Consider the following 25287-nt stretch of genomic DNA (forward strand, 5'->3'; position numbering starts at 1 on the left):
TACAGCAGCCAACTCCCCAGTCAGGATCTGCTTGTCAGGAAGCAGCAGCCCTCCCAGCCATGAAGGGCACCGAGAATTTCGTTTACAAGCAGATGTTAAAAGAGGCCACATGTTGTGTAAATGCCTGATTTCTTCCATCTTGGGAAAAAAAAATTATGTTCCTTTACCTAACCCAAAACAGCCAGACTTTCAAGGTTTCTGCCTGGTTGGGAAAAGGACATTTTTAGCAAGTGAGGGGAAAAAATTGGCATCCTATTTCTAATCATCACCAGCTTTTAAAATAACTTCACTCATCCCAGAATTAAAATGACAGGGACTCTTCCATTTCAATGGTACTTCCCAAATTTAAAATTGTTACATTCCATGAGCAGCTAAAAAGAACTCAAAAATAAAGGCAAGCATTAAATATTACGTAAGGTTTTCTTTTATTTAAAAGATCATTCACAAAATACCATATCCATAGATTTACTTTCTGTCATATAGCTGAATGTGTTAAGTGTTTGGAATTCCATTCTTACATTTAAAAGTCAACTGGATTGCCCAGAAGTTTAGATGCATTTGTTTTGTTCTTTATCTTATCCACATTGAAGATGTAAGTAGGTCATCTGAAAGCATCGGGTTTGATTACAACCACATAATGCATGTCTTTCTGAAGTTAAGTATTGGTGTTACACAAATGGTTCTTATCTCAGAAGCAGAGAAGCTGACAGGTGTAAGGAAGGAGAGAGAGTTCTGTGGATTGCTGAGGCCTTGTAACAAGACACAGTAGGAAAAGCCCAGGATGACGGCTGGTGACCAAATACTAAGCACATTCTGCTGGGCACCCCAGGCCACCCTGGCCCTGCCATCACCTGGCGAGCGCCTCTTTCCCAGGCTCCTGCTGCCGGCCGCCCCCAAACTGCTCCCCACAGGACAGACTGGGACTTGGTACTGAAGGATTTTTCATCTGTTCACACGCAGGTGTTCAAGCTCAAAAGCCTAACCCCTAGCACTCCCACGTAAGTGCTGAACCCTGCACATGGGAACAATCGTGTGTCCCCAAGATGTGGCCGCAGACCTAGACAGCTGCAGTCCTCTACTGCTATCTGAAGGTTCCTGACAGCTCTGCATAGTACAATTTAATTTATCAAAGGAAATGAGTAAAGTGCCAGATTCTAGACCCATTTTGGCTCTGAACTGAAGGGGAGGTGGGAAGCACAGTATCTCATTATGTTGCCTATACTAGGAACAGATCCACACAACACACAGGCAACAGGGATGGGGGAAACGCCGCATCAGCGCCGCAGTCAGCCCAGCGCAGCGCCAGCACTACCTCCTCCACCCCCAAAGTGCCTTGGCCCAGCAGAAAAGAAACCAGCTGGCCGTTCACTGCACCCGGCCAGAGGCGGGAGCCTCCACCATGCACGGTGAAAGGAGTGAACTAGCTGGGACACCGCCTCGAAAAAGCGGTAAAAACACGTGTGAATCCATGCGAGCATTCACTGCATCTTCTCCGTGGACTCCCTACCGCTCTTCCATGGCCCCCACTTTCAGCCTCACTGTTTCTCGTGTGAGCCTATCTGCTTGGACAGTCCACTGGGAGGGGGTCATGGAGCCAGGACTCCCTCTAAATAGGAATGGAAAGGACCCTGCAGATATTTTTATCCTAGTTGTGAAAACAAGGTGCCTCCGATTCTCTATATCCATCACAGCTGAATACCAACAAGGTCCCTCCCGTTCCCTCTGTCAGTGACTCTGGTTTTTGTCGGAAGCCCCAGCAATACAGAACTCAACATGCAGGTCGGAAGAGAAGCACTGAGGAAATGAAAGGAAACGCCTGGAGTTGGGCCAGTGTCTAAAGTAAAAAGAGAAAGCAAAAGAAAAAATGTCGCAGCACCGCAGCCCAAACGCCCCCACCCAAGGGGGCCACCTCCGCTCCTCCGAGGAACCCCATGTGCTGCTGGGAAAACAAGGAGCAGGAGGAAAAGGACAGAAGGAAAATGGGGAAGCAGCGGAAAGAAAAAAACGCACAAACAGGCACTAGATAGATACAGCAAAGCCCAGAATGTACTAAAAACCACTTGTTAACAGCTGACATGCACTCACAAGCTGTGTTTCCGCTGTGAGGAGGCCAATGGCAGGCGCAGGAGTAGCGGCTGCAGGACGGCTGCCCAGGGACTCACCAGGCTGTGGTCCTGCTCTAATCCCCCATGCCCCATTCCCTCCCAACCGCAGGCTCATTCTTGCTCCTTTTGAACGACTTCCTCTCTAGGCCTGGCACCCCCGAAGATAGCAGAGTTGGGGATTGGGCTACTTGATTGAGGGGCGTCGCGACTGTTCGAGGTTTAAGCTGGAGTCGTGGTCTCTGTGCTCTTTCCTCTAGGGGAGAAAAGGCAGAGTTTGTCAGAGTGTGGATCCCATTCCACATCCAGCAAAACGACCACGCTGATGTTGCTGTCAGCAAACCAGCCCCACTTTTAAAATTCACCTGGCCTGCTACCCCATCAGCAGATGCTCTAAGACCAAGGTGAACTTGCTATTTCCGGAGAACGTGGGGGATCTATGCCGAAACTTTGTGTTGCCGTAGGAAGGCCAAGTCCCCATGGGTGTGAACTGGCCATGATCATCCCATCAGGCAAGATGCCCTCCACTGCACCATGACCTGTACCTTCTGTGGGTTCTCTGAAATCCATGTTGGATCCGCGGAGGGGAGGGCCATCTCTGAAGCGGCTGCCCATGGGGGGCCTGTTCGCCGATCACCTGGGCGACTCCTCCCCTGCCCCTAAGAAGTCATCCCTGAAGCCTGAGGAAGAAACAGGACACTGAATTACTTTTCCAAACTATCATCTCCAAACTGCTTATAGAATAACGTTCTGGGAATTGTTTAATTTCAAATTCTTCAGTTTGTCCAGTATCTGAAGTCTCTCCAAAATAAAGTGTGTTTAAAAGTGGGTCCAATGCCAATGTGTGGAGTAATGACAGTGCTAACAGACTTCCCAAAGAAAAAAGGAATCAAGATCTTGGAGAGCAAACAAACGGGCTGTTTACATGCTCAGCTTGCAGGAAAAATAGAAAAATATTAATACCACGAAACTGTATTTTAATACGGTTTAAGAAAAACAAGAAAGCCTCAAAGCAGGTTGAACTCTATTTTCTAATAGAAATCTATACAGCTATTTTAAAAGATAACCTGAAATTTAGAAGTATTTACACTCAGAAAAACAAAATCACAAGAAAAAGCTATATGAAGACAAAATAAAAATACAAAGTCCTAATTTTTCCTGTTTTGGCTGCATTTAGGTAGGTGTGGGCCATTCTACAAGCAAAGCACCTGAGGTGGTAAACAAAGCAGTTATCCAAAATTGGCCATGCCCTACACAGAGGGCATAGGGCAAGAGCACCAGTGTCTTGCCCCCACTGGTGCCTCCTGTGGGGGCAAAGTGTTCTTTCCCCCATTCATTTGTGTGCCTGCTAAGTGGGCTCTTGGCAGAAGTAAACGCATCTCATTTAGAAATGCTGAATTCCCACTGGTGGTGTAGGAGGAAGAGTATTTTCTCAATGGTCTAAAGGGGCCTTTAGGTTTGTACTTAAGTGAAAGCTAAACTTTAACTGTATAAACCTACTGATGTTAAAATTTGGTAAAAGAGTGGTTCACGCCTATAATCTCAGCACTTTGGGAGGCTGAGTGGGAGGATCACTTGATATAGGAGTTCAGGACCAGGCTGGGCAACACAGTGAGACTCAGTCTCTACAAAAAACACAAAAATTAGATGGGCATCGTGGTGCATGCCTGGGGTTCCAGCTACTCATGAGGCTGAGGCAGGATAATCGGCTCGAACCCGAAAGGTGGAGGGTGCAGTGAGCCGAGATAGTGACATTACACTCCAGCCTGGGTGATGAAGTGAGACTCTGTCTCAAGGAAAAAAAAACTGGCGAAAAGAAGTTAAACCATAATTAAACAAATGAGCTTGCTGCTGTCGGTTGTGCACTCAGGGGTTGCCGCTGCTACTCTCTGCAAGAGTGGTGCCAAGGCCCCAAGCTTTCAGGGAGCTCGTCTTTGAGAAGAAACCCTCAGAGCCCGCGGTATGCACTATACAGTCATCCTCATTATCCACAGATCCCATATTTGCAAATCCACCCAGTCGCTAAAATTCATGTGTAATTCCAAGCTGGATACCAGCACCATTTCTGCAGTCAGTCCTGGACCTGCACAGACGCGACGATCCCAGCTGAGGCAGAAAAGACAATGCTCTGCCTGCTTCAGTTCTTAACTGTCAAGTCTTTTCACAATGTGTCGGGTGTTTGCCCTTTGGGCTTTTTCTGGTGACATCGCTGTCTAAAGTTGGCCCAGGTGCAGTGTGAAGTGCTGTCTGCTGTTCCTAAGTGCAGGCTGGCTGTCAGGTGTCTCACAGACAAAACCGGTGTGGGATGAGCTTTCTAACAGGCTGAAATGATGGCACTACAGACTACTTACTACAGCTGGCCCTGAGTTCAATGTTAACACTATTAAATGAATCAACACTAACATTAAATGAGGCGTCTTTAAAATCAAGGTCACACAGGCTGGGCGTGGTGGCTCACGCCTGTAATCCCAGCACTCTGGGAGGCAGAGGTGGGCGGATCACCTGATGTTGGGAGTTCGAGACCAGCCTGACCAACATGGAGAGACCCCGTCTCTACTAAAAATATAAAAATTAGCCGGGTGTGGTGGTGTGCACCTGTAATCCCAGCTACTTGGGAGGCGGAGGCAGGAGAATCGCTTGAACCCAGGAGGCAGAGGTTGCAGTCAACCGAAATCACGCCCACTGCACTCCAGCCTGGGCAAAAGAGTGAGCCTCTGTCTCAAAAAAAAAAAAAAAAAAAAAAAAAAAAAAAAAGTCATATAAGCAATGTTAGGTATGATCAGCTGATGAAAATGTTGTGATCCAAGGCGCACAGGAGCAGCACTGCACGGGCTCATTCAGTGTTATAGCAACTCCACAGAACCACCTCCAATGACGAGCGCCGACTGCATCACCCGTGGTGGGGCCGATTTCTATTCTTTAAAGGTGGCAAGGGTTTTGGAAACCAATCAAGGGATCTCACACCCAGTTCAGAGACTGAGTTAAATAATCAACTTTAACAAACCAAGTAATGAAAACAAGTCTAAACAGATTTAGATCAGTAGGAGCACTGCTTTAGGGGAAATACACTGGGAGGCATATAGTCCAGTATAAGGTCCTTTACAAAGTCTTTTACCCACCACATTACACAGTTTAGTGAACAAGCCTAGTTAGTATTCAAACATTTAACTTCACGTTTCCCCCAAACTAAACTGTGAGGTGTACCTTTCCACGTGAGTACAAAGTAAACTTACACCCTTTATTATGAGATTAAATGATTTCGACCACCAATGTCTAGCATGAAACAAATAGCTCACACCACGCTGGTGAAGCAGATGAACAAGGATCTCTCATCAAATCTGTTTGGTGGGGCCAGACGCGGTGGCTCACGCCTGTAATCCCAGCACTTTGGGAGGCTGAGGCGGGTGGATCACGAGGTCAGGAGATCGAGACCATCCTGGCTAACATGATGAAACCCCGTCTCTACTAAAAATACAAAAAATTAGCCGGGCGTGGTGGTGGGCGCCTGTAGTCCAGCTACTTGGGAGCTGAGGCAGGAGAATGGCATGAACCCGGGACGCAGAGCTTGCAGTGAGCCGAGAGCACACCACTGTACTCCAGCCTGGGCAACAAAGCGAGACTCCGTCTCAAACAAAACAAAACAAAACAAAACAAAACAAAACAAAACAAAAAAATCTGTTGGTGGGTTTCTAGGAAGCAAACTATTCATGAGAATCTTCAGAGTTTTCTTTACAAAGCTTAGTTTAACACTGGCTATTTCTGATGATGAAATGTTTTTGCTTTCTTGGTACTTTTCTGTTGCTCTATTTGTTTTTTACAATGAGCAGGTATCATTAAAAAAAAAAAATAGCACCATCCTATTAAAAAGTAAAAAAGATCTACTCTCGCAAATAATGTATAAAGTATCAAATTAGCCATTACTCCATCGAGTGAGCCCACATTGGGTTTGAGATGTCACCAAACACTGCAGTTCCCACCAGAACTGGTGGTGGCCAGGCCATGGCCATGTTCACTGTGTTTCTGCTTGAGCGCCAGTGGCCAAGCTAAGCCAAGGGTAGAAAGACGTTAGCATGTGGGCAACTTCTATAGCACCTGCGAATACCAAACTGGCAGGGGGAAAAGGCTGTTCTCTGAGCTGCTGGTTGGCTCTGAGAAGACAGCTGCTGCACGTTTCAATCAGAGACTAGCTTATACATAAAATTACAGATTGACTCCACCATACTGCACTTTTATGAATAAGCTCATTTCTGACTGGCTACAGGACTTTTTAAGAACTATATTATTCAACAGATAGTCGTCATCTGTTCAGCCAAAGCTGAGTTTTAAAAATCTCAGACTCACAAGACGGTGTGCACCAGTCCCTCCCATACTTACCCACTACCTTACACCAGTTTTGTTTTGATGCAGGGAGGGTGCTGGTGTTCTATACAGCACAGCATGAGAGCACATCCCAAGTTTGTGGGAAAGAGAACAAATTTTGTTTTTCTTTTCCTACCTTTCTGTTACAACTGAAGTTTTTATCATGTACACATACAAAAAATTATACTTTTGTAATTTAAAAACAGAAAGTAAAGATGAAACACATGCTGAAGATCACCCTGCAGAGCAGAGGCTGGCGTGTGGACTGATGCTTTGTGCTACACCACCAGCTGGTCTGCCTGGGTTGGCTAAGAAAGAGAACGGTGAAGTGGATCATGTCCACCATCAAGGGACTGGACCTCCCCACAATCCTCCAAGAAAAAAAAAGGGCCATCAGGACTACCTTTCACCATGCAAGAGCCCAAACCTCTACCCTATGTTTTCCAGAAGGAACAGTACTTCCCTTGGTGCCATACACAAAACCAGAGGAGTTTCCCTGGGCTAGAGTCTGAGAAAGACTGCTGAGCGAGCTCAAGGACCCAGGCCTGTGCACATCCAAGGAACTGCAGGCTAACAAAGGTGACCACAGAAGGTGTGTGGGGCTCACCCGCCCACAGTGTGGAGCCTTCAAGTCCTGCCACCACAGGCTCTAACAGAGGCCTACTTGCATGCCTGGACACCTTGCAGGAGAGTTGTATTTGTTAAAGGAACTAAATAACTAGTCCGGCCAGGCGGGCTACTCATAAGAAACAGACAACAGCAGCAAGGCCCCTAGGAAAAATTAAGTGGTGATACTTTAAATACTGATACCAGAATTGAAGTCATCCCGGGAATCCCATCCACCTCTAGATTCTCGAGAGCTACCCATTCCTGAGGATAAACAAAAAAGATAAAATTGAGGTCGTGTCATTACCTTGCTGCGCAAACATGGAAAAATTCACTTGGAAGACATACAACTCATGTGATGGAAGGTTCAATGAAATCATTTTAAGAGTTTTTGCTTCCAACAGAAAAACAAAAAACAAAAAACACCAGGCTTGCAGAAGCATCAGTCATTCTTTCTAGGATTTTACGCAAACTTTTAAGAGCTCACGAGAACCTATCACACCTATGAGATAATCGAGTTCTACTAGGAACGTTCACGAGTTGGAATTGATAGGCATTACTGCAAATCTTTATGATGTTCAGCTTTAGAAGAACCAATCACCTCTGTCATCTGGTCCACCTTTTCTGAATCCAAAGCCACCTTTATCTTGTTTTCTGCCTTCTGCAATGTCCACACGAAGTGACGATCGCCCAACAGCTAATGATAAAGGGAAAATAGTGTAAGTACTGGAAAAGAAAACAATCTCAACTGCTATGACAGAGAAAACCTGAGGATACTTACTGCACCATCGTATGTCAAGGCTTCCTTAAGGGAATCCACTTCATCGAATTCTACATAGCAGAATCCTGGAAAAGAAAAGAAGACCCCGATTTCCTCAAGTAATTCTGGGTTAAAGATGTGGGAAGATCCTATTCACACTATTTCTCCACGTCACAACTACCATTCTGTTGTCTAGATGATGGCAGACTAGGAGAGCCTTTCAGTAGATAGAACCCTGACTGGCATTCCTCCCTCTCAATTCTATTTTATCAGTCAGAAAATGCTAACTGAACATGCACTGAAATAGCAGCTGCGTTTCTAGAAAGCTTTCTTCTTGAATGTTTTAACCATAATATTCAAACCTTTCTCAGGCCATCTGCAGAGCTCTTCTGACTTCTGAATGACTATTTAATCTAAGTGAGGATTAGATTTCATAGATTTCAAACTTGGTACCCAAAATGCTCTGAAGAAAGAGGCTTAAAGTGCCGATTTAACTTACTACTCAGGTAACTGATATAAAATTTGCTTCACAAAGCTGAAAATATATCCTTGGCAATCAGGGCATTCTTCTCTGAATGTTAATTAAAAGACAGGTGGCCTGGGTCCAAGTACGTGTTACTGACAACCTGTGTCCCTGATGCCAGGGGTCTGATACTGCCCCTTCCTTGCTCTCTGGAGTCTAAATCTAGTTCATTACTCCCCAGATGCCGGCACTGCACCCTGCATCCCCTCTCCCCCAGCATCCTTGCCCTGTGTAATAACTTAATAATCACACTTCATCTTTGAAGCCCACTAGACTGCAAGTGCCCTAAAGGCCTGAGTCCAAACTTTCCCTGTTTACCAACTGTGTGTTAAGAACATACTGCCTTGGCTGGAGGGATGTCCCCCTGGCTTTCCTCCCTAAGTGGATTCAATGTTGAGAATAATGGAGAAAAACTACCCCCAACTTCACAGAAGCAACAGATGCCCAATCTCATCTTCTAGAGCTGCTCAAGTGAAGATGGTCCTCTATGAGCCAAACTCCAAAGCCTGTGGCGACTGACCCAGCCCAAAGGCTAGGCTCACCCACACACTCCAATCCAAAGTTTAATTCCTAATGCTTACTGGAGCTTAGTTTCACAAGTGTAACTGATAAATTTGTTTTCACTGTTTGATTACACACTACATGTGGCTTTAGATTCTGAAGTCAAAAGAGTAAGAATGCCACCGACACACAAAACCACCCAGGTCAGCAAGGCCTTCTCGACTGTTGGCACAGCTCCCCACCACAAGTTACCCCATACTTGTCACAGATGTGCTTTTGGGTGGATTATGTGGGCCAAACATCCTGGGACCTAGCATCCTGCACTTACACAGCAGGCACACTTCCTTCAGGAAGCCCTGTAGGCAGGAGAATGCTGCTCGGATCCCTTCTTCTTCCTGCTCTTTGCTCCTGCACCCTACAGACACACGACCTATAGATACCATATCTGAAATCTCAGCCAGCCCTCCCAAGCACTCTCCAAATTTACAAATGCACACTGACAGCACTGGCTGCTTCTCTTCTGGGTTTTATGATAACTGGATGACACGATAACTACCAAGGAAAATCTATGAGTCATTCCAGGAGGAATGTGCCTAAGAGTCCTCGGCTCTATTCCTCTCTCTCCTGGGGAACTCCTTTACTGGCAGACAGGACTGCTGTAGAGGTCAGGCTCACAAACCTGGGCATATGCCATGTATTTCTATGAACTACACTGTACAAAACATTTTCCCCTAAGTGAACTGAAGACCTGTGAGTTGAAGAGTTATGTTTCTTTCGGCCACTTAGACCAGGCAAATGTTTAAAACATTTTCCTCATTAGAGCCTCTGGTTCACAAATCTATTTTTATTTAGAACCCCTTCCCATGCTCCCCCACCCTTTACAGTAATATACAATAAGAATCCCCCAAACTCACCTTTAAATTTATCTGTGTCTTTGTCTCTGACTAGCCGTACACTCCTTATGCTGAGATCCTTAAAGATAGCATCTATGTCGCCCTGAACCGTATTAAAAGGTAGATTTCCTACGTATGCTGTGTAGGGGGGCTCTGTGGGCAACTCCTTCTGGCTACGGGAACCATGGCCACCAGCACTACCGCGGGACCTAGGAGGGGAGACAAATAGGATTCAAGTGTGCCCAGAGTGGAATAAGCAAAACAAGTAAAGCATTCTTCCGCTGAGCTATGCCGCCAGCGCCCCAGGTGAGGCACTCTGCTCGAATGTACCACAAGACTGTTACAGAGAATGGCTGGAGAAAGAAAAAAAAAAAGGAAAAGAAAATTTTTTTGAGACAGACTGTCACTCTGTTGCCCAGGCTGGAGTGCAGTGGCACAATCTCGGCTCACTGGAACCTCTGCTTCCTGGGTTCAAGAGATTCTCCTGTCTCAGCCTTCTAAGGATGCTGAGATTACAGGCATGCGCCACTACACCTGGCTAATTTGCATATTTTTAGTAGAAACAGGGTTTCACCATGTTGGCCAAGCTGGTCTCCAACTCCTGACCTCAGGTGATCTGCCTGCCTCAGCCTCCCAAAGTGCTGAGATTACAGGTGTGAGCCACCATGCCCAGCCCAAACATAACATACCTTCCTAAGACAACTGCTTCTCTCCTATTCACTCAGAATCTCTATCTGCAGTATTTACATCCTAAAACCTAAGCAAGTACCCTCCTTCACACACCGTGGTGCTAAGAAATACAGAAATGGACGGTCTAGAAGTAATGTTGTATTCAGAAGAAGGATTACTGAAGTTGCTTACGTTTAACACATTCATACATAATAGAATTATTTCTCCTATCGCTTGAACCTGGGAAGCAGAGGCTGCAGTGAGCCAAATCGTGCCACCGCACTTTAGCTCAGGTGACAGACTGAGAATCCGTCTCAAAAAAAAAAAAATAAATAAATAAATAAATAATTTCTCCTTATTGCCTGATTATGGGCATAAGAATGTCCTAATAAAAATTTTAGATGTCACACAGCAAGTACTGACATACCTAACACTCTCGTGCAATACTTCACAGGGTCCTCAAATACATGGCTTGCATTACCAATCCATTTCAACCTTGATGTCATCTCCTCAGCTGTATCAAGCGTCGTTTACTCTGCGTAGATATTGGTTTAAATCTAGCCTCTGTCACTTACTAGCATATGACCTTGAGAAGTTATTCAACTTCTCTAAGCTTTATTTTATTTGTAAAATTGAGATAATCCTAATACAGCACTTTGGGAGGCCGAGGTGGGTGGATCACTTGAGGTCAGGAGTTCAAGATCAGCCTGACCAACATGGTAAAACCCGTCTCTACTAAAAATACAAAATTAGCTGGGTGTGGTGGCGCATGCCTGTAATCCCAGCTACTTGGCAGGCTGAGGCACGAGAATCGCGTGAACCCGGGAAGTGGGGGTTGTAGTGAGCCGAGATCACATCACTGCACTCCAGCCTGGGCGACAGAGCGAGAGTCCATCTCAAAAAAAAGAAAAAGAAATCAGAATATAGTATAAATAGATTATTATATTAAAACGATATTGCCATAAGAATGCCCCAGGAGAGACTTAAAGTCATTAGAAGTGAAGTGCCAAGGCGGCCAACATTTGTTTTCAAGCAGGTCAGCGTAAAGGGCATGTGTGCAGGTATGCAGCAAGGATTCGGCAAACAAGGCAGAATAGTCACTTCTGCATCCACTAGCGTCATCCAACTGTACCATTATTTCAACCTTATTGTAGATTTGAAAATTTTCAAAATAAGACGTTTGGAAAACTCAGGAGGAAAAAAAAATTAAGGTGGTGATGTTTTTTTGAAACAGACATTTAACCCATTTCCTGTTTGCTCCAAGAATACTGTGCTGGCAGCCAGCTGCAGTTTTTTTTTCTAAACGGGAAATGCGTTCAAATAAATGAGATCCTTCACAACAACCAAAGACCTGCTCAAAGTCACCCTCTTTGCAGGGGAAATATTAATATCCATCTTAGAGAGCAACCTGGTCTTTCATCTACATACTGCTAGAAACACAACGGAAATTCCACTTCTTCCTGAAGATAAATTCCAGGTGTCTTGCAGACAAATATTATTCATTAAAGCATTCTTCTAAAGTAGAAGGGTCAACCAAGCTGTGATGATTTTTTGACGGTTAAAAAAAAAAAAATTTAAGTTTCATGATTCAGAATTCTGGTACTTTCCAATAGGAAGTTCCACGTTCTGTTCTAAGACCACCAGAAAATAGGTTTACAAGTGAATTGCATCCCACCTGCCCACTTCTCCCATCTTTCTGGGCCTAGTAAAGGTGACTTATTTTGCATTTCAATAACCTTTGCCAATAGTACTCTATCGCTGGTATCTCCAAAACCATAAATCCTAAAATATTTTCAATAAGATACTATTTAGGACTGGATAATAAATATATGAGTTACAGTATAAGGCCGGGCCCAGTGGCTCATGCCTGTAATCTCAACAGTTTGGGAGGCTGAGGCGGGAGGATCACTTAAAGCCAGGAGTTCAAGACCAGCCTGGGCAACACAGTAAGACCCCATCTCTAAAAAAAATACAAAAAATTAGCCAGGAGTGATGGTCTACACTTGTAGTCCCAAGCCTGGGAGGCTGAGGTGGGAGGATCACCTGAGCCCAGGAGGTTGTTGCTGCAGTGAACTGTGATGGTGCCACTGCACTCCAGCCTGGGAGACAGAAGGAGACTGTTTCCAACTGAAGAAAAAAAAAAAAAAAAAAGGCCGGGCACGGTGGCTCATACTTGTAATCCCAGCACTTTGGGAGGTCAAGGTGGGCGGATCACTTGAGGCCAGAACTTCAAGACCAGCCTGGCCAACATGGTAAAACTCCGTCTCTACTAAAAATACAAAAACTAGCTGGGTGTGGTAGCACACACTTGTAATCCCAGCTACTTCATAGGCTGAGGTGGAGCTTGCAGTGAGCTGAGACTGTGTCACTGCACTCCAGCCTGGGCTACAGAGCAAGACTCCATCTCAAAAACAAACAAACAAACAAAAAACAAAAACAAACAAAAAACAAAAACCAAAAAAACCCCAAACAACCACAACAACAACAAAACCAAACAAACAAAAAACAAGATGCAGTATAAACATGTGGAAAACCATAAAAATGGAGGGTGAATGTTAAAAAAAAAACACTTTAAATTCATTACTCAACATTAAACATCTAGGGATGCGTAATGATGTTAAAAGACCGTCTTGTATGTAAGCAGCTCACAGTTGTGTGGGGCGTGTAAAACACGTGTATATATGCAGGTATGTTTGTGTGTATGAATGTGTAACATATACATAAAAACTAAAAAGGAGGGTGAGGATGAAGAGAGATGATAAACTCTCTCTCTTGATGTAGTTGCTAAGTAAGGAAAATGGAGGTGCGAAGGCTTGCTAATTGTGCTGGAACTTACAGAGTAGAGGAACTGTGGAACTGAGATCAGGCCAGACTTGACCCCTGATTGAGCATAGGAAGCCCAGGTGAATGCCAGTAAGATGATGGGGCACTGCTAAAATGCACTAGGATAGGAAGGTGGCTCTGGCTTTGGAAAAGATAGAAACATCTACTTTGGGGCAAACCATTTTTGAAAAGTTGGCACGTTACCAAATGGCAGCACCTAACAGCTAACTGGTGATATAATTCTGGAACAAAGATACACCAAAGCCCACCGAATTGTTAAACTCACTCGTGCCTCACAAAACCACCAGTGGCTTAATACTCTAGACTTTTCAATAATTACCAAAGTAGTCCTAAATATTCCCATACCTTACCTGATATAGTCCCTTCTACAGGTCTTAAGCACTTTTTACCTTTTCATTCCATTCAATGAAATCACTAGGGGGCAGCAGGGCTGGGCCATGGAGGTAGACTTCACTCAAGCTAGCACTGGTGAAGTGTCCACTGTGTGACAGTCACTTGAGACACAAACCCCAGAGTACACATCACATAGGATGATACAGATCTGTTACCCACCAATTCATTTACAAAATCCAATGTCAGAAAACTCTGAGCTAAAATGTCTGCCACCTTTCACTAGATTCAAGTTTGGGGGACTACTACCTAAATAAATAAGCTGTGTTTTGTGAAATTCAGTACATTCCTACACAGATCAATAACAACACACGGGAGAACAGGTTCACTTGACACCTTAACTAGCTTGATGTAGGACCTCTGCCAAATTACCTCTGTACCTATGTTTTCCTGTCTGTTATTTTATATTTCAATCTTGATTTTATAAGTTTAAAGCTGACCACAAAAACATTTTGTAAGTACCAAGTGCTATATAAAAGTTTAACAATAATTCTGCCATGCTCCTGGGTAGACCCAACAGGCTTGAGGCTACACTGGGCTGGCAGGAGTGCGTGTAGAACAGGAACAGATCAGCAGAGCGTGCCAATTCAGGACACCTGAAGTCAAGGTCTGTGCTGCAAACTCTTTGCCACTACTGAGCAGTGTCCTTTCTACTGCCCACTAGGAACAGTCTATTGATTATGAAAGATTAAAGTAGTCAATTACAGCTTCAGTAAATCCTACTTTTGGCTCCAAGTGTGACTAAAATCCTTGATGGGCAAATCACTTTTCTTTACTCAAATCAACCACGTATCTGCATGTCTATGAAGGGTGGAGAGAGTGTAGAGAAGGCACAAACCTAAGACCCGGTTTCTGCCCTCAAGGAGCTGATAATTTGGAAAGAAGAAATCGTATCACAAGCAAAGGACTGCAGAAAATCCAGAAGATAGCAATGAGAACAGTCTCTCCAGGGTGGAGCAGTTGGGAGCCAGGATATGCAGCACAGCAGAGAGCAAGAGAAGTGGGACTCCACTTCCAGATGGCAGATGGGGCCAATACTGAATCCTTAGGGTAAGCCAGAAAAGATCTATGGGTGTCAAAGGAGACTGAGAGAGGGTAACTATAAAAAGAAGCCAATGTAAAGAGTAGATGTTGGCCGGGCGCAGTGGCTCAAGCCTGTAATCCCAGCACTTTGGGAGGCCAAGGCGGGCGGATCACGAGGTCAGGAGATCGAGACCATCCTGGCTAACACGGTGAAACCCCGTCTCTACTAAAAATACAAAAAATTAGCCGGGCGTGTTGGCGGGCGCCTGTAGTCCCAGCTACTCAGGAGGCTGAGGCAGGAGAATGGCGTGAACCCGGGAGGCGGAGCTTGCAGTGAGCCGAGATTGCGCCACTGCACTCCAGCCTGGGGGACAGAGCGAGACTCCGTCTCAAAAAAAAAAAAGAGTAGATGTTATGAGGGTAGGGATGTATCCAGTAAGTAGATGCAACAGAAAAGTTGAGTGCTCGAGGCTGGGCATGGGCATGTGGCTCCGGCCTGTAGTCCCAGCACTTTGGGAGGCTGTGATTGCGCAACTGCACTCCAGCCTGGGCGACAGGGTAAGACCATGCCTCCAAATTATGAGACACGTCTCATTTAATCCTCCCAACAGAGGAGTTTCTAGCTCTCATTTGGGGAAAGTAAGGCTCAGAAGGGTAAAGTAGTGTAAACCAAAGAAAATGACTGGCCGGATGCCATGGCTCATACCTGCAATCCCGGCACTTCGGGAGGCCAAGGTGGGGAGATCACTTGAGCTCAGGAGTTTGAGACCAGCGTGGGGAACATGGCAAAACCCCATATCTACAAATAGGTAACATCTGGGTTTTTGACAATCATCAAAAATGGCTAAGCTCTCAAAGGTCAAGCCTTTATTTGATAAATACCATTTATACTATTATAAACCATAATAGTATAGAGAAGAGTGGTCACTTAAAGAGTAGGTAATGGGTATACAGAACAGGTCACTATGTTATGCTTTGGTTCATGTTTTAAATTTTCTACATTTTTCTGTAATGTTTTGCATATTCAAACAATTCAACTATACAAAGTCATCTTTGCAAAAACTGGGAAAAACTGAACACTGGGTACTGGAAAAACTGTTGGTTAAAGAAAAAAAAAAGCCCTTATCTGTTAGAAACATACTCAAGTATGAAAAGTATGTAAGAGGCGGAGTGTAGTGGCTCACGCCTATAATCCCAGCACTTTGGGAGGCTGAGGCGGGTGGATCACGAGGTCAGGAGTTCAAGACCAACCTGGCCAACATTGTGAAACCCCATCTTTACAAACAGTACAAAAATCAGCTGGGCACGGTGGCGGGCGCCTGTAACCCCAGCTACTCGGGAGGCTGAGGGTGGTGGCGGAGGCTGCAGTGAGCTGAGATCGCGCCACTGTGCTCTAGCCTGGGAGGCAGAGTGAGACTCCGTCTCAAAAAAAAAAAAAAAAAAAAAAAAAAAAAGGCTGGGCTCGGTGGCTCACACCTGTAATCCCAGCACTTTGGGAGGCCGAGGCAGGCAGATCACCTGAGGTCGGGAGTTCGAGACCAGCCTGACCAACATGGAGAAACCCTCTGTTTCTGCTCTATCTCTGCCAAAAATACAAAATTTGCTGGGTGTGGTGGCACATGCCTGTAATCCCAGCTACTCGGGAGGCTGAGGCAGGAGAATCGCTTGAACCCAGGAGGTGGAGGTTGTGGTGAGCCAAGACAGCGCCACTGCATTCCAGCCTGGGCAACAAGAGCAAAACTGTCTCAGAAAACAAAACAAAACAAAACAAAACAAAAATTAAGAATATATAAGACACATCTACTACGGTAGCCATAAAAATTGAAACAAAAATTGCTCTAAAGTATATAATATATTTACCAACACAAAGATGAGGATTAAAATAAAAAAAAATAAAAACTATTTTAGAATGATAGGTGGCTAGGATTAGCCTTAAATTATCCTAGCCCACACCCCCACCCAAAAGTAGGGAAGATAGATGTAACAGAAATAGTCAAAATGTTTATGAGGTTAAAACTGGGAAAGGAATGGAGTTGTTTAGTGGGTATAGAGTTTCTGTTTGGATGATGAAAAGGTTCTGGAACTAGATAGTGGCAATGGTTACACAACACTATGAAGGTACTCCATGCCACTAAATTGTACACTTAAAAATGGTTGAGGCTGGGCGTGGTTGCTCATGCTTGCAATCCCAGCACTTTAGGAGGTCAAGGCGGGAGCATCCCTTGAGGCTAGTTCAAGACCAGCTAAGGCAACAAAGGGAGACCCGTCTACCAAAAAACAAAACAAAAAAACTAGCTGGGGCCGGGCACGGTGGCTCAAGCCTATAATCCTAGCACTTTGTGAGGCCAAAGCAAGCGGATCCCTTGAGGTCAGGAGTTCGAAAACAGCCTGGCCAACACAGTGAAACCCCGTCTCTACTAAAAACACACAAAAATTAGCCGAGTGTGGTAGCGGGTGCCTGTAATCCCAGCTACTCAGGAGGCTAAGGAGGGAGAATCGCGTGCACCCGAGAGGCAGAGGTTGCAGTTAGCAGTGAGCCAAGATCATGCCACTGCACTCCAGCCTGGGCAGTGGAGTGAGACTCAACAACAACAACAACAAAAAGCACTAGCCAGGCTAGTTTGAAGTTATACTGAGCTATGATTGTGTCACTGCACTCCAGCCTGGATTGGGGGGGGGGGGGGCGGGAGTGGGGGAAGGTTGAAATGGTAAATTGTTATGTATATTTATTACAGTAAAAAGAAAACTAAATAATGGCTACATTAGAGTTCCAAATACTAGTCTCTACCTTTGTTTACATATGAAAATGTTAAGATTAACTTTTAAATGTTAGAGAAGTGAAAGACTAGAAAATTCCAGTCCAATCTAGACCCACTGATATTCTTCCATTAACAAAAAATTACTTACGGATGGGCACAGTGGCTCACATCTGTATTCCCAGTACTTTGGGAGGCCGAGGCAGGAGGACTGCTTGAGCCCAGTAGCTTGAGACCAGCCTGGGCAACACAGCGAGACCCTGTCTCTATTAAAAAACAATTATTTAGCTCAAGCAGCAGTTCTTTACATTTGTGCAGTCTCTGAAGAAGGCCAAGATGTAAGCCTTTGGTCCTATTCTGGCCTGGAGGGCCACACCTTTCTTCCACTCAGCAGTCCCAGTGACTTAAGAGCTGCTGTATCACTGCTGCTGAGGCTTCTTTCGAAGGTCCTCACTGAAGTTGTTCAGCCCTTCCTCCTAAGATGAAGTTTCAGAGCCTGGCCATCCCCACTATCACCTTCTTCATAGGCTCCAGTGTGCTGATGCCTTAAAATATGGTTCCCAGAATGGTTCACAATATTCCACATTTATAAAGCAAAGACCTATACTGATCTCACAACAGGTCTTTGTGTTAATACAAACGAAGGCAGGGGCACCAAACTGCATTACTCATGCTTTCCCACCATGCACTTGAAGTATTTAAAATAGGAAGAAAAATCACAGCTTCAATTAGGAATATCCTTGGTAAAGCAGTAAAAATGAATCGTGACCCACTTTTTAATACCCTATGTTATGAAACACGCAAAGCACTTCTGCTGCATACACAAGCATGATGGCTGCTCCAGGAAAAGCACTTGAGCTACAAGCTGAACTAGCTGTTCTTTCTATAGAACAAACTATGGTTATTCAGACATGGGTATTAGTTTTTTAAAAATGAAGTTAAGTCTGTTCCTTAAGTAAAAGAACAGTATTTGGGTTGTTTTGAGACAGGGTCTTGCTCTGTTGCCCAGACTTGAGTGCTGTGGTGCAATCACTGCTCACTGCAGCCTCAACCTCCAGGACTCAAGTGATCCTCTAGCCTCAGCCTCCCAAGTAGGTGGGACTACAGGCATATACCACCACACCAGCTAATTTTGTTTTTGAAAAGACCAGGTCTGGACATATTGTCCAGACTGGGCTAGAGTGATTCTCCTGCCATGGCCTCCCGAAGTGTTGGGATTACAGACATGAGCCACAGCGCCTGGCCAAAATAACAGTATTTGTTGCCAATGGTAAAATTTAAGCTTTCAAGCAAAAAAGAGTTTCAGAAAACCTGTATCCATCAACATAAGCCTGACAGCCTTTCAATACTCACAGACTTTTCTAACATCTATGGTGAATGTGACTTTGACACTGTATAACAAAATGTACCAACATTTGGAAGATCTGCATGGCTCTGCCTGGCTCAGTGAACAGGTCTTTTCCAAATCACCAACACCTTACAAATGTATGCACTGGTAAAGGATCCAGTCAGAGTACAAGATAAAGTGACTTTTTTTTTTTTGGATACAGAGTCTCACCCTGTAGCCCAGGCTGGAGTGCAGTGGCGCAATCTGGGCTCACTGCAAACTCCACCTCCCAGGTTCAAGCGATTCTATGGCTTCAGCCTCCCAAGTAGCTGGGACTACAGGGGCCCCACCACCATGCCCAGCTAGTTTTTGTGTTTTTAGTAGAGATAGGGTTTTGCCATGTTAGCCAGGCTGGTCTCAGACTCCTGACCTCAGGTGATCCACCTGCCTTGGCCTCCCAAAGTCCTGGGGTTACAGGAGTGAGCCACCGCGCCTGGCTAAATGATGAACTTTAATGTAAAAGTATGAAGAGTTTATTGATAAGGTTTTAGGTTTCACATTGCAACTAACCTTCATAGAAACTACTGCTTATTGAGTTTTGCTATAGAATCAAATATTAATATCCAGAATTATTTGATTACTCCTTCCATTTCCAACTATTTATCTGTGCAAGGATTGAGCTGCTCCATAAAAGTCAACCAAAGCAACACATTCCAAGAGTGGAGACAGATGCAGGTATGAGAAACCAGTTGTGTTCTATTAAGCCAGACATTTAGAAGGCTCCAAAAATGTGAGTACACATGAAAGACAGAGGAAGAGTGTGCAGAACAAAGGGAGGTGACGGCCCCCCTAGCCCTGAACTGGAAGGCCATGCTTAACCAGAGGCTTGTCAACCGTGGAGCAGCCACATACTTGAGCACCTTCAGAAGGTCCTGATCAAGATGGAAAATCACATAAATCATGACGTGGGCAAACTTCGAAGAACATTCAACTTACACAAAAGAAGTCTTAGACGTACATACAGCTGCCATTAGGTTCTATCAAAATCATGCAATCACACTCATTTCGTGCCCGGGTGTGCAGGTCTAATCAGCTGCACACATGATGCAAAAGCAACCAGGCAGCAAATACTTTCCTGAACCTTCCAGGGGAAGCTGGAAGCCAGAGTGTGATCCTGGACAGACATTCAGAGTCTGCTTTGTATGTTCTAAGCTTCCAGGGAGACTCCTTAAAATTGTGAAGTCCTTCCAGAACACTAAGCTTAATTTCTTTTTCTTTTTTTTTTTTGGAGACAGTCTCACTCTGTCGCCCAGGCTGGAGGAATGCAGTGGCATGATCTCAGCTCAATGCAACCTCCGCCTCCCTGGTTCAAGCAATTCTCCTGCCTCAGCCTCCCAAGTAGCTAGGATTACAGGTATGTGCCGCCACACCCGTTACTTTTTGTATTTTTAGTAGACGTGGGGTTTTGCCACGTTGGCCAGGGTGGTCTCAAACTTCTGGCCACAAGTGATCTGCCTGCTTCAGCCTTCCAAAGTGCTGGGATAAGAGGTATGAACCACTGCACCCAGCCACTAAGCTTAATTTCTAATAGAAATATAAATTGAAGGCCGGGCGCGGTGGCTCACGCTTGTAATCCCAGCACTTTGGGAGGCCGAGGCGGGCGGATCACGAGGTCAGGAGATCGAGACCGCAGTGAAACCCCGTCTCTACTAAAAATACAAAAAAAAAAAAAAAAAAAAAAAAAAAAATTAGCCGGGCGTGGTGGCGGGCGCCTGTAGTCCCAGCTACTTGGAGAAGCTGAGGCAGGAGAATGGCGTGAACCCGGGAGGCGGAGCTTGCAGTGAGCCGAGATTGCACCACTGCACTCCAGCCCGGGCGACAGAGCGAGACTCTCGTCTCCAAAAAAAAAAGAAATATAAATTGAAGGCTGGGTACTGTGGCTCACACAGTAAGCCTTGGGAGGCTGAGTACTGTGGCTCACACAGTAAGCCTTGGGAGGCTGAGGCAGGAAGATCCCTTGAGCCCAGGGGTTTGAGAGTAGCCTGGGCAACATAGGGACACTCTGTCTCTACAAAAAATACAAAAATTAGCTGGGCGTGGTGGCACACCCTGTAGTCCCAGCTACTTGGGAGGCTGAGGTGGGAGGATGGCTTGAGCCTGGGAAGTCGAGGCTGTATTGAGCTATGATCCTGCCACTGCACTCCAGCCTGGGTGACAGAAGGAAAGCCTATTTCATAAATAAATAAATAAATAAATAAATAAATAAATAAATGTTTCTAACTCATATGTGGGGAAAATATGAGGTGAAGGAACTTACTTCAGATCACACAACTAACACATGGCTGAACTGATGAAACTCTGGTCTGCCTTATTCCAAAGCCAGGGCTTTTGCATGAACCATCATGCAGAGACCTCTCAGCAAATCCAAATATTTCTGGTAACACTTTTCATATAGGATAATGGTTTGGAATTAAGCAATGGAACACTTGGAGTGAAGGATAACAAACCCAAACGACTTGACATTTGACAGGTAAACAGCATTTTAAAATAAGCTTTTCAATAGCTTTACAGGCCCTAGCATCAGTGAAAACCAGCTGTAGTTTTTATACACTGCCTTCCTTCCTATTTCATACAAATCTTAAAATATGCTCAGAGACAGGAAGTAGAATGGTGGTTGCCAAGGACCAGGGGGAAGGAGGGCAATAGGGAATTACTATTCAAAGCGGACAGGGTTTTAGTTTTACAAGCTGAAGAGTTAAGGAGCTGGATAGTGGTGATGGTTGTACATTACGAATACACTCAATACCCCTGAAATGTATACTGAAAAATGGGTAAAGTGGCACATTTTATGTTATGTGTATTTTACCACCATAAAAAATTTGGATAAAAATATGCTCAGAAATTTAGACAGAGATGCTAAGTTTAAAGATTCAAAGGTTAGAATTCTAAACTCCTAGGCTGGGCGTGGTAGCTCATGCCTGTAATCCCAACACTTTGGGAGGCTGAGGCGGGAGGACTGCTTGAGTCCAAGAGTTCAAGACCAGCCTGGGCAGCACAGTGAAACCCATCTCTATTTAAAAAAGAATTCTAAACTCCCTAACTGAATACTGATAAAGAATAAATTTGGAGTTTTGCCAGTTTTTAGATGGCACCATTTCAGGCACCTCAATTCTTGCCACCTCCGATTTCTACCCTAATTCTCAGGATCGGTGGTTTTCCACTAAGCACTCACAGCTTTGTTGCAATCAGAAATATAAAATCAGTATTACTCTGCACTTTACTGCCAATGGCAAATGAGAAACTGGAACCTCAAAAAGATAATTTAGCAAACTGCAAAACAAAGTCCATTCAAGATCTGGTACAATCAACTCTTGATCATTTGGAATTTTGTTTTGATTTGCTTGCTGAACAATGCAGTCCCTGGTTCTCTCCCTGGCTGCTGGGGACATGCCCTAATAGGCTCGGGGGAAAAAAGCAGTGGTTCAATACTGTTTCCTGACAACTGCACTGGTTATTAAACACAACTACGAAATAAACTTAGGAAGATGTATAATTACCAAACTATGTTTTATGATTATAACTGTTCATTTGAGGCCTACCATTTCTTTCACCTGTGACCCAAGTAATTTAGAGGGAGATGTACTAGCCTGTCTGAGGCATTTCAGACAAGGGAGAAGGTGCCTACACAAGTACCAAACAATGCAGTGCTAAAATTGCTTTCCATAGGTGGCAATCTTCTATGATGCTTAAGCATTGTAAAGCAGTGGCATTTGTTCATGTGGACATAATTAAAATAATTGAGGCCGGCCGCGGTGGCTAATGCCTGTAATCCCAGCAGTTTGGGAGGCTGAGGCAGGAGAATCACTTGAACCAGGGAGGCGGAGGTTGCAGTGAGCCGAGATCGCACCATTGCACTCCAGCTTGGGCAACAAGAGCGAAACTCCATCTCAAAAAAAAAAAAAAAAAAAAAAAAAAAGAATACACATGTATAAATGAATATGTAAATTCACCAACAGGTTTTTAAAACTACTTGTAAAAGTAGCAATACTTATGTACTTTCACATGAATATGAAGCCAAATAGAAAATTCCAAGTCAGACATAGAAGATGCTTAATAGTAAAGAGACTCTATTAAGAAGTTTAAGTGATGCACAGTGCTACCTAGGAAACTCTCCTATCAGTTTTTGGAGTACACCTGGGGAAAATGGCTAATATTTTCATTTGCCTGGGGATATATGAAATTAATAGCATCTTAACAGAATTTTACTTTTGATTGTTCCAGGCACCCCCAAATGTCAAAATTTGACACCAGAAGAGCTGGCAAATGTGTCTGAAGGAATTTTTTTTTAAATCCCCACACTCAGTTTAATAAGGCCACCTTATTGTAGTACCAATGCAACTACAACTTAAACCGACCACGCTGTTTAAGAAGAATTTTTCTGGGTACTTCTGTGAACGTTTTTTGGAACTAGGTAAAACAAAACAATACAAAAAAAAAACCTAGTTGTTAAATTTCGAAATGATTTGAGAACAAATTTGATGTCTAGAAACCTACCCCAAAGGCGATAATTTCACGTCATCCAACATTTATTTCTTTTTTTATTAGCAAATAAAATGTTCTTTGGAATGACAATAGCTCCACCTACCCCAACACACTTCCATGAAACTTACAGTATCATGAATGATATTAGCTACACTACTGCACCGAAACAAGCTTTTGTTTGAGCCGTTCCCAAACCAAGGTATTAAAAGTGATCATTCTTTATCAAACAAGGATACTTTTGGACTGCAACCCAGGAGACTGAACACCTCAGTGTGTACTATTGTGGTGTTATCCTGGGAAAGTAATCCTTTCTGCAAGAAAACACAAAGCCCAAGTGTGTCCTTGACAAACAGCAAGATGTTCATAGCCTATATTCTAACGAGGCAACTTGTATTTAAAAAAAAAATAAAAAAAAGTGCAGATTCCTGGAATTAAACACCATGAGCTCTCTATTCAAAGATGTTTCTTTTAAGCAACGTGTTTCAATTATACATAGTTGTCTGCATTTGACAACAATCAGGACGACGCTAAATGCGGTTCCTTCTCCAGGTCAGAGCGAGAAACCAGGGAGAAATAAAATTGTGCCAAAGAGCACGTAGCACCTGTCAAGGCACTGTGACCCAAGAAAGATTAATACAAAGAAGCTACGATGGATTTGTCTCCTTGGTCTCCCCCCGCCCGCAAGGAGTCGTACCATCCCCGGGCCAGAGCCGCCAAATTCCTGCCTCACACGTAAGGGGAAGGGAATCGCCCCGCTTGGCTTCCGACCTTCCCCAGTCGGCCGGCCTCATGGCGAAGGGGCCAGGGGCCTGCAAAGCGGCCAGACAACAGAGGGCAGCGAAAGAGGCCGGGACCGGAGCGGGGCAGGCCGTGTGGCCCGCACCCCAGCGCCTCAGCTCAGCCCCGCGCTGGCCCTACCGTAGGGGGGATGGGGCTGGAAGCGGGCGCTCGTCTCCGGGCACTCGGCGCTGCCGCGGCCGAGGCAGGGCAAAAACCAACACGTTGTCGTTGGCGGGAAGCGGTGGAAGGGATCCGCCCCGCGAGCAAGACCCCGGGAGCCCATCCGCCGCCGCCCCGTCTCCGAGCGCGCCATTTCCAGGCCCCGGCCCTCCAGGAGCCGCTCCTAGGCCTCCGCGGGCCCCCGGGCGGGCCCCCGCCTCCTGCCGCCCCGGCTGAGCGCAGGACGGCCGCCACCCTGACGGCCCCGACTCCGCCGGTCCCGCAGCCCCAGCCGGGGCCCGCGCACGCCCGCCTCACCCTCTGCCGCCGCCGAAGCTGCTGTAGGCCCGATCGTCGTAGGTATCGAAGTCCGCCATTTGCCGTCTCCGCTCCGAGAGGAACCAGGGTGAGCGAGGAAGGACCCCGCAATATAACTCCCCCCGCCCCGCCGCCGGGGTTGTCCGCCGCGCCGCCTGATCGCAAATCCCTTGGACGCACGCGCGCGCGCGCGCGCGCACGCACGGACGGTCGCTTGCCGCGCCGCGCCCGGCCCTGGGCCCACGGGCAGCTGCCTGCCCCGTGCGCTCTGCGGCCCACGTGGTGCGGCGGCGCCCCAGCTGGACGCCTGCCCGGCCGCCGCGGCCCATTATGTGCTGGCCCTGGGGTGCGCCCGCGGCTGCCTCCTATCCCCGCCGCACCCCGCCCGTGTGCGCCGGCCTTTCTGTCCGTCGGCGGGAGGTGACCTGGAGAGCTGGGGGTGGGAACTCCCTCTCCGATTCGCGTGGGACCCTGCCTTTCGGCCTCCAGACATGGCAGGGACCGCGGAGGCCTGTCCCGCTTGGACCCGCAAGTGGTCCCCGGGTGACACCCAAGTAAAGGCCACCTCCTTCTCCAGGCAGGAGCTGGCCACACGATGAGGATGCCCCGGAAGGGGGTGCGAGGCGGTGGGATGCAGACACGAATCATGCCTTCCAGGGCTTACTCTCAGCCTGGGTATTGGCGGGGTGGTTTTGAGAGGAGAGAGCATAGGTGGTTGGTGACTTAGCAAGAGAG

The 25287-nt window shown here is 45.8% G+C and overlaps 1 protein-coding gene across 1 annotated transcript; it reads right to left on the reverse strand.

The window, feature by feature from the left end:
• Positions 1-401: 401 nt before the first annotated feature.
• LOC100588453 (eukaryotic translation initiation factor 4H) lies at positions 402-24807 on the reverse strand. The gene is given in 8 exon segments (XM_030797012.1): positions 402-2282; positions 2285-2358; positions 2648-2782; positions 7272-7331; positions 7669-7764; positions 7845-7913; positions 9766-9953; positions 24553-24807. Coding segments are annotated over 8 exon segments (747 nt in total). The 5' UTR covers positions 24612-24807; the 3' UTR covers positions 402-2216.
• Between the last annotated feature and the right edge of the window lie 480 nt (positions 24808-25287).

This window comes from Nomascus leucogenys, chromosome 17 (genome assembly GCF_006542625.1).
Source record: "Nomascus leucogenys isolate Asia chromosome 17, Asia_NLE_v1, whole genome shotgun sequence".
Classification (NCBI taxonomy): domain Eukaryota; kingdom Metazoa; phylum Chordata; class Mammalia; order Primates; family Hylobatidae; genus Nomascus; species Nomascus leucogenys.